At 31.5% G+C, this 10,740-nt stretch overlaps 2 protein-coding genes across 4 annotated transcripts in view; one reads left to right on the top strand and one right to left on the bottom strand.

Moving 5' to 3' along the window:
- Nucleotides 1-354: 354 nt before the first annotated feature.
- gxylt1b (glucoside xylosyltransferase 1b) lies at nt 355-9,633 on the bottom strand. Its single transcript, XM_056455794.1, is given in 8 exon segments — nt 355-1,091; nt 1,854-2,026; nt 2,105-2,228; nt 3,506-3,757; nt 5,345-5,476; nt 7,073-7,259; nt 9,358-9,401; nt 9,404-9,633. Coding segments are annotated over 8 exon segments (1,221 nt in total). The 5' UTR covers nt 9,551-9,633; the 3' UTR covers nt 355-929.
- pphln1 (periphilin 1) overlaps nt 8,939-10,740 on the top strand; it is a 61,646-nt gene continuing 59,844 nt past the window's right edge. For 2 of the 3 annotated variants that reach the window (XM_056455796.1, XM_056455798.1), the window contains exon 1: nt 8,939-9,028. The gene's annotated coding sequence lies outside the window, so the exon portion shown is untranslated. The remainder of the gene's footprint in view (nt 9,029-10,740) is intronic. The other variant, XM_056455801.1, reaches the window with a different exon arrangement.

Below are 10,740 nucleotides of genomic sequence, written 5' to 3'. Positions count from 1 at the left end.
AGAAACAATACAGTCAAGAATATTTACAATCACATATATTCTCAGAGAAAATTACTCGTTTTCAAGTTTGAAAGTAGTTTATATATCATTTTTCAATTTTATTTTACACAATTTAAATTTGTAGCATTTGTAATTGTTATTACTTTTTTATTTTATATATAATTTCACATATTTAGTTTCAATAAAATTTAAAAATTTTATTGGGCAAATCCATTATATTTAAAGCTTAAGCATTTATCTAAAAATGTATATATATATATACATATATATATATATATATATATATATATATATATATATATATATATATATATATATATATATTTTTTTTTTTTTTTTTTTTTTTTTCTCCTTCCATAGTTTGTTCAAATACACTTTTCTGCTTTTCTCCTTTTGTTTAAAACGATTAACCAATGTTCACAAGGTTTAAATCTGATACGTGATTTTATTTCATATGAAAATCACGTCACTAAGAACAAATATCTAAACGCATATTTACATTTTCAAGTATCTCCAGGTCCATAACATCTTGCAGTACGTCCAAAACCACGATAAAACAATCATCAAAGTAGTCAATATGGTTTGTGTGCAACAGTATTTTTGTATAATTTGTATGAGACAAAAATTGTCTCCTTTGTTCCTGGAAAGGAAGCCATACAGATTTGGAATGACGTTAAGGTTAATAAATAGTTTCATTTTTTATATTTGAGATCTTATTACCAAGTTAAAAAATTAAATAAAAATGGCCCCTTGAGAAGAATCCCAGTAGGTGTGCATTTCATCATTCAACCCCATCTTTCATCATCTCTGAGTTTTCCAACTGAACATTCAGCGCTCACATTGCACAGATACGACTGGAAGAGCGGCTCATGTCCAGTTTCCGAGATTATATTTCAGTCATCATTCACCTACCATGACAGAATCACGTCTCAGTCACCTGGTGGAGTCGCTCTCTGGAGCCTCCTGACAGACTTTAGGAGTCCCATAGTAAAGAAATGACTGACTTTACCACAGTATGTGTGTGTCGTTTCATTCAATGCCACTTCCAGCGGTGACAGCAGTGACTGTCTGAGATCCTCGCCAAATGTGTACTGCAAAAACAGGCATTTATTTAGCTCTGGACAAGCAGGATGGCTAAAAATAGCTACTAGTGTTGTCAAAAGTGCTGATATTTCTATACGTATTGATACTAAATGTATCAAATGGCAGTATGGATACATGCCATGCTCTCACTATGCTTTTTGTTATTTATCCATTTATTTCAGTGGCTCATTTTACAGGTTATCCATGCATTTTTTTAATGTTTCGTCAGTTTAAAGATCACACACCAGATGCGATAGGGAAAATAAACACAAATTCTGAATTCTCTACATGATCATGCGCTTAAATTGATTACTAACTATGACAAATACTTCAGAAAGTCTGTTTTGTCTAAAAGTTCAATTAATCAGCTGTGTTAAAGTGACATTTGTGGTATAATTTGGTAATTACTGACAGCTCAGTTGTTTTTAATGATGTTTTACATCATTTTATATAAGTCAGTGTTGTAGTTTCTACTGTAATATTGAGATTGGATTACATTTTTGAGATTAGATTATTTTATAAAAATGTTACATGGTTCAAAACAATTAAAATAACAAACATTAGAATTTTTTCAACTGTATTTTTATTTATAACATCAAAATTGGAAAATAAAGGCATGAATAAACTTTTCAAATTAAATGAATGCTGTGGCTATATGTTCCTATGTTATTTAAAACTGTATTGATTATCAGTATTTCTTAAAGTATTACAAATTCCAGTATTGTGACAACACTAATAGCTACTAACAAAACTCTGAATAAACTGATCACCTGTTCGAAAGCCTCATACACGGCCCTGAAGGCAGGCTGTTTGTCACTGTGAAACACTCCTCTGTTGCCGTGTAGCATGAAAACACCCTCGTCTTCAGCAGGAGCGCAGTTGCTGCCGTAGATGCAGTGATCGGGACGGTAGTTCCAGTGGCAGGGCAATGTAAATACCATTTCTGGATGTAGACACATGTCTGTTATTGAGACTTAAAAGGCAGTAACGGATGAAGAAAAGAACATCCAGAAAAATATACCTGGATTGTAATGGAAAATGATGTTAATGAGGTCTTGGTCACCCCACGTGATGTTAAGCTTGTATTTTTGTAATAAAGGCATCAGGAGCTCGTCCCAATGGAGACCGATAGGGGTCAAGTCATTCTGTGCATGGAGAAAAGAGAAAAAGAGCTGATATTCATTCACAAGCCAAGAAAAAAAAGGGAGTTTTGCTTCCCTCTTCTGGACTAAATTAGAATTACATGTTCAAAACCTGTTAAAATAGTCAAAAATAGATGGTTCTTTTTTTTTATATATATTATTACTTTATAATCACTGTATTACTATTAATACTTCTACTACTAATAATACTGTATAATAAAAGAATATTATTTAATGGCACAAATCATCCTGTTAGAATGATTTCTGGAAAAATGTGACCTTTTGATTGGAAAATTCAACTTTGCAACAGAGAAATTACATTTTAAAATATATTCAAATATATTTGCTTATATTAAAACAATATTAGCTCATTTAAGCACAAGAAACATCTTTCCAAAATATAACAAACATATATTATTTTTAGAAATGTGACTGGCCTCAAACTTAACACATACTATTACTATTTCATAAAACTGTAAATTAATGATTTTTAATACTTTAGATTAGTAATTATATTAATACATCTTTTATTTATTTATTTGACGTGGACATCACAATTACACTGGACGACCAAATGCATTCGTTTAAGTGTTTTAGCAGACTTGCTAATTCTCAACATCTGTCCACAGGAGGCTTGACAAACTGATACATAAACACAACATCATAATTCTTTACATAAAATTGCTGAAAGGTAAAAGCAAAGGCTACATGATCAAATTAATAGTAAACTATTTGTGCAAACACAATTGTTTTGTTTTTAACCACTTTTTAAGAACACTACTAAAAATATTTATATTATTTTCTAATTTTATGCTAACATGTAAATCATTCCACAGTTTGGCTCCCTTAACAGAAGAAACAGATTGACCGAAAGAGGTCTTACACTTTGGCACTAGACAGTCACCATTAGCAGTTGCTCTGTTGACTCTGTGAGAGGTTTGATGCCTACTGATTAAATCAGAAAACAGCACTGGTACATGATTATTAAAACATTTAAAAACCAATTTAAGATCATTAAATTTAATAAAACTATCAAAACTAAAAAGGTTATTTTTACATAAAACTTCACAATATTTTTTATATTATTATTAGTATTTTTGTTTTTGCTACCATGAAGATTAAAATTTTAATATAAGATATCACCTGACACTTATCAGTGTTTGCCCATTAAGCAAAGCTGGTGATGACCAGGTCATGAGCTCCAGCATGTGCTCCTATTAAAATAAACACTTTTTTTTTCACAAACATTAGACCTCACATAATCCCTCTTAAAATCTCACCTTGAATTGTGCGATTCGCATCCGGGTCAAGTTCATCAGCATGACGCCAGAGTTGATGCCAGTTTTCCCATAATAGGGATGTCGGGAGAAGCGACTGTACCAGGCGATCCTGCGCTCCTCGTGTTCTGGAGCCATTGCTATTAACTGTGTGGAGTTAAAGAGCATCAGCGTGTCCCAGATCAGCTCTACAGGCTGCAGGAAGAGCACATCTGTGTCCACATACAGCAAGGAGTCCAGGTCCCTCAGAATCATCTGTGCGCAGAAAAAAGGTGCGATGCTTTGCTTGAATACAACATATATAATCTTACTGTTTTCAGAAAGATTCTGCTTTTAAAAATTAGACCATGACTTCACAAAGAAAGAGTTATGAGCAATTTATGCATATTTTTAACTTTACTAAAAGAAAAGCACAACATTGTGTAATAACTGTAACCTTTTCAAACATTTTAAATGATTAATCAAGCAAAATAATATTATTTTTAGTCATATTTAATAATATTACAATAATATTATTATAATTTAAAATAGTATATTATAATATAGTATAATATAATATAGTAATAATATTTGTTTTGTTGTCCTTGTATTTTATATTGTTGTATTAATTATTAGATAATTATATAATTAAGGTGTATTTTCCCCTTTAGCTGTTTTTATTTATGTTTTATATCTGTTTAGGTTTTAATGTATAGTAATAAAGATGACAAAACCAACTATTGCTTAAAATAGCTGTACAGCATAAACTAAACATGCAGTTAAAGCAAAAGAAAATCACAGGGTAAATAAAATACATAGAAGTTTTCATGATACATTTTTTTTGTATTACAAGTTTTGTAAATTGTTATTAAAATGTTTAAATAGGCAAATGATGCATTATTTATTTGCACTCATTTGCATACACTTCACTCCATAATTCAGAATACACTCAAAACAGCCATAGGGGAAATAGAAAATGTAATTACTGGTAAAACAAAATGTCGGATTTAATTATGCATTATTTGTATTAATTTATCCATCATCAAAAAAACCTTCAGAATATTACTGAGCCCCTAAAGTGACGTGCAACAAAATAATAACGAAGACTTTCACGTGCACATGACATAGACATAAAGTGCTCAGCATATATGAGTACACCTCCCACAAACCTCTCATTTAAATTATTATTAGGATGCTTTACAGCAGTGTTTCCCAACCCTGTTCCTGGAGGCACACCAACAGTACATATTTTGGATGTCTCCCTTTTCTGACCCATTAACTTCAGGTGTTGGAGTCTCTTCTGATGTTATGATAAGTTGATTCAGGTGTGTTTGATTAGGGAGAGGTTGAAAATGTGTACTGTTGGTGTGCCTTCAGGAACAGGGTTGGGAAACACTGCTTTACAGTATTATATTTGTGCATATACATTAGTTTAGTCAGTACTGAAGCCAAATCTGGAGCTAATTTAACAAAATAACTAACAATAATGGTTCAAAAATTACTACACCTAAATTCATATGTTAGGGAAAAAATTAAATACAGTTTTCAAAAATAGCAAAAATAAAGACAAACAAAAAATTATTATTATTATTATTATTATTATTTTGAACATGTCACTTTAGGGGCTTTGTAAAATCTAGATATTAATAAAACAAAGATGGTTTCGTGTGTAATCCTGAAGTGGAGATTTATGGCTCAATGCATGAGAAACAAATATGCATTATAAATGAATTCTAAACACAAAAAATGTGATTGAAATAGATTTTTTTTTCTGTGTAATGTGAAGAAAACCTTTGACAGGTGCGTGAAAACCAGTGTTTTTACCTGCAGTGTGTCTCCTTAAACAGTTGCAGAAATACTCACGGGCAGAAAGAGTCTCTGTGAAGCACAAGGTTTGAAAAGCTGACTCCACTCTTCATGGTGCTCATGGGGGAATGAAATGGGGTGAAGAACATAGCTGAATTTCCCTTGGATGAAAGCCGGCCAGGAATCCAGCTGTACAAGAGGAAAAATGGATTGGCAAAGGGTAAATCTTTCATCTCTTTACTGTTTCTCAATGCCTCAGCAGCAGATTAAAGTGCACAGAGTTCACAGAGAAACATTTTACTATCTGAAATGACACGTATAACACTGCTAAAATTTGTTCTCGCTACGTGACCAATGCAGATGTGAATATACAGTTGAAGTCAAAATTATTAGCTCCCCCCCTTTTGAATTTTTTTTTCTTTTTAAAATATTTCTTAAATGATGTTTAACAGAGCAAGGACATTTTCACAGTATGTCTGATAATATTTTTTCTTCCGGATAAGGTCTTATTTGCTTTATTTCAGCTAGAATAAAAGGAGTTTTTACTTTTCTAAAAAACAAATTGGGGTCAAAATTATTATCCCCTTTAAGCTATATATTTTTTTCGATATTCTACAGAGCAAACCATTGTTATACAATAACCTGCCTAATTACCCTAACCTGCCTAGTTAACCTAATTAACCTAGTTAAGCCTTTAAATGTCACTTTAAGCTGTATAGAAGTGTCTTGAAATATATCTAGTCAAATATTATTTACTGTCATGATGGCAAAGCTAAAATAAATCAGTTATTAGAAATGAGTTATTAAAACTATTATGTTTAGAAATGTGATGAAACATGAACAAAAATTGGGGGAAAAACAAACAGGGGGGCTAATAATTCTGACTTCAACTGTATAGTGGTTGAATGTTTAATTATTTTTATGTTTTTATTAAAAAAATATTCTGCTCACCAAGGCTGCATTTATTTGATCAAAAATACAGTTAAAAACTGTAAAACTGTTAAATATTATTATTAGATAATGGTTATATCTTTTAATTTAATGTAGTCATTTAATTCAATAATAATTATTTTGTTGATTTAAAGCTAAATGTTTCAGCATCATCTGTGTCTGTCAGAATCCATAATATATGATGATCTGCAAACATTTATTGTTATTATTATTAATAATAATGCTTTTTCTTTATATTTTGGTGGAAACTGTGATGCAGTACTGTTCAAAAGTACCATAAAAAAACACAATTTTTAAAGACAGATTAAATTGTTCAAGAGTAAAGGCATTTATTATGGAAAAAAAATAATTAAAGAAAATGCTGTTGTTTGAACTTTCTTTTCATCAAAGAATCCTAAAATGCATAAAAATTCCTGTATTCAATCCTTTAATCACAGGAATAAATTACTTTAATATTTTTTTTCCATGGTTTTCACCTTTTTAATGCATAGGACAGTAGAGAGCATTGACAGAAAAGCAGAGAGAGGGGAAGGATCGGCATATGACCTTGAGGTGGGAATTGAACTCGGGTCACCGTGAACACCAGACTGCATGTGTCGACGCACTAACCACTACACCATTGGCACCAACATCAAATCACTATTTAAACTACATTCATTCAGAAAAACGTTATTTTAAATTGTTGTAATATTTCACAATTTGACAAATTTTACTGTATTTTTGATCAAATAAATGCAGAATAGAATTCTTTTAAAGCCATTACAAAATCCTGCGGATCTGACACATTTGACTGATAATGTATGTATGTCAGGAATGACAGTGGCTCATACTAACATCGGCTTTAATGCTGGTGTGTAACTGTTGCTCTGCAAAGATGTGAAATGTCAAGACTCTTTGGCTGAGCGTGACTGCAGTCTTCAGCATGTTGACCGCTTCTCCTTGTCTCTCTCCACAGGCCACCACTGCCAGATGCATCAGTGCCTCCTGCTGAACAGGTGAGTTCGGCTTCTTGACAACATCTCTGTAAACACCAGACGTTTTTATGTGTATACTAAAATATACATACGGTACATCATTAGGACAATATGCAAGTACTTTATGTGCACAGCCTACTTTATAGAAACTGAAGCATACGTTGGGCTTTATAATGAACATGTTAGGTAGGCCCACACATAATCTGCAGATTTTGAGCTGATCATTGAGTCTATTTATTTACTTGTGTGTAAATTTATATTTATTCAGTTTTTAAATTAATTTCAGTAATATTATTGACTAATATGAAAATGTTCAAATGATTTATGTACAATACAGTTTGTAAAGTAATATTTTCTGTCTTTTAGTAGATATACCACATGAGAGACTTGCTTAGTTTACATTACATTGTAAACATTAAATAAAAGTTAAAAAGGTATTACTTTGTATTGCACATATTATGTTTTATGATGCTCCCAAAATCATTCCGCATAAATCTGCAGATTTTTTTTACAAAATTCTGCGCAGAAATAACTAAAAATATTCGCAGATTCTGTCTGGCCCCAATGATAGGTGATAAATAGCTAATGAAAGCATTGATGAACATACACACAGACACACACAGAGATCTCAATAAAGGCCACAACTTTGTTTCCTACAAATGGAAATATTTGAAATATATTATACCTTCTAATAATTTGCAGTGGTTTTCGTTTTAGTTTTCAAATGGTCATTTGATTGATAACGTGATATTTTATGAATATTTTATGTTTAAAAATAGTCATATTTAGTTCTCAGAACAAAAGAAAAAAGGGGATTTTTTTGGTAACACTTTATTTTGATGATCCACTTGAGTATTAGTAGACTGTCTGCTTAATATCTGTTGATACAGACATTTAACTGACTATAAAAACACTTTGCAAGCACATGTCAATTACACAAACCCTAACCCCAACCTAACAGTCTACTTATAATCTAATGAGAATTAGTTGGCATGTAAAATATATTGTAATTGGCTGTTAAATTCTGTTTTTGTTGCAAACATTATTTCCAAATAATATAGATTTTTTATGTAATTAAAACTTTACATTATATATATATTTCTTTTTCTTTTTTCTGTTTATAGTCATTCCCAACCAAAGCATATCAGATTTTTTTATAAACTAATAATTAGCAATATTTTTACTTTGTTTATTTTGGATTAACCTCACACACATTTTGTTTTAAATGTAAATAAATCCCATAAATAAAAAAGATTGTATGTCTGTAACTAGTCTTTAAATGTGTGTGTATTGAAACAATATTGGGAAATTAGCTGTTTTAATTTTGCAGCTCTCTTCTTAACACATTAAAATAAAAATAAATAAATGAAGTGTTTTCCTTTATAACAGTTTATTAAACCAAACACATAATACACAACTGTTTATTACGCATGCCTAAAAAGGAAAAATTGGCATTTCTCGTTTACTTGTGTATTTATTAATTGGTACAATGTTCCAACTGAATGGAATGTACCATCTGTAAGTGTTGTATCTAGATCAGCTTTGATTACTTATTTATTTATAATTTATTATTCAAATAATGTTTTCGTTACTCATTTAGGTTCAAGAGTTGACTGAAATCAACTGCACAAATTCTCCAAGGCTGCACGACCTGTTTGCCTGTATAATATAATGATCCAGCTGAAACCCAGGTGTGTGTGTGTGTGTATGTGTGTGTAATAGAGGCGTGATCTTGCAGGCAGCTCGTGGTGTTGTCTGCAGCTCATTCGGTGGTCGACATCTCAACAACACGCTCCTTCACAATCAATCAGGCCAGGTAAGTGTGAACAAGAGTTTCTCGAGTCGGTGTGGAATCACACAGGCTGTTGTCATGAGCATTGCTTGGTCTTTGAGTGAATGTTAGGAGCTTCCTTTAGCAACTTCCCACTGCTTTTGTAAGAATTAATTAGGATATTTTCTGGATAAATGTATTACAGCTGCAGGATTAACATATTGGATGTCATATTTCCCCATCCTGTGATACATTGTTTTATTTGTCATTGTAACTAGAATTCAAACATACTTTTGTTTAAAAACATCGCACAGACTTCTTAAACATAAAGTCAACCTGTTAAACAGATATTTTTAGAAACAAAAAGAGTTTACCGGTGTGATGTGGTCACGGTGGGTCGTTGTTTGCTTCTAACGTTACTCCATTGAAGCTCTTATGTTGGGGCGGCGCTCGAACTTGCTTAAACCCAGCCGAAAAACTTCCTTCGTCATGTTTGCTGAACAAAAACACCAAAGATAAAAGAGCGACAACTATGCACAAACTAAATGTCCTAAGATATATACGCATTATACAGAGAACAACTGACTTTCCACTTGAAAAGTGCACACAAGTGTACTCGCCCAATAATGTCCACTTGTGATGTCCGTTTCCTCAACGAGTCGCTCTGAGTCGAATCTTTTCTTTGAATCAGTTGAAGTGATTTACAGAACAAAAAACACTTTAATAGCTCAATAATACAAATTCTACCATAATTTACGTAATATCTTTGTAAATAATTTAGTAGTCTTTAATTTAGATGGTATATATATTTAGATTCTGAATGACTGACATTTAAATTGTGATTATTATATGATTTATGAGCTAAATCATGGAGGTTAGGCACTGAACATTAATATGTAAATTAGAATAAATAAAAATGCATTATTCAAAAAAATATACCTAATATATATCGCCACTAAAACTTTTAGAGATGCTAGAAGAGTCTGAGGTGATGACGTGTTTACTTCAAAACAAACTGTTCGAAAGAATCGACTCATCAAAATGATTCAGCATTCATATCATTAACGACCACCACCATCCCCCCCACATACAAGTTCTTTCCCCGGTGGCGTGGGAAAGACCCCTGCTATGACAAACCCTTTCAGATTAAATCTTTAAATACCTACAGTTATGTTAACATTATTTCAAGGTTTCTGGTTTTATCTATTAAAATAACTACTGTACCTTTACATTATTTATATTAAATGTAATATGCAAAACGGCATTGCAATGTGTTAAAAGGCATAATATTTCCATATTTCAATTTACATTCCCCATGACATATGTGCAAACCTTGGTGCAAAAATTAAATTATAGCATTTACCATTTACAACCACAATTTTAAATTGTAAATTCCATGCTATTTTTAAATTGGAAATGTATTACCCCAATTTAAATGACGTGTGTAAAATGTGCAAGCAGAAACTGTAGCGAAAAGATATGCTTAAATGTTAAATTAAATTTTTTTATTTAATTTACATACTTAAACTAGAATGTAATTTACATATTGAAATTATGTTTGCAAATGGCTATTGAAAATTACAGAATTTCATTTTCATGTTGCACCAAACTTTGCACACGTCTTGCAAAATGCAAATTGAAAATACATTGCTTTTCATATTGCATTGGCGTTTTGCATATGACATTTCCTTTGTTTCTTAAACATGTGACAAGTCTGCACGTCATGGTGAATGTAAACTAAAATACAAAAGCGAATT

This window comes from Danio aesculapii, chromosome 4 (assembly GCF_903798145.1).
Source record: "Danio aesculapii chromosome 4, fDanAes4.1, whole genome shotgun sequence".
Taxonomy (NCBI): domain Eukaryota; kingdom Metazoa; phylum Chordata; class Actinopteri; order Cypriniformes; family Danionidae; genus Danio; species Danio aesculapii.
Note: the sequence above shows the minus strand (reverse complement) of the source record. Positions and strands in the feature narration are given on the sequence as shown.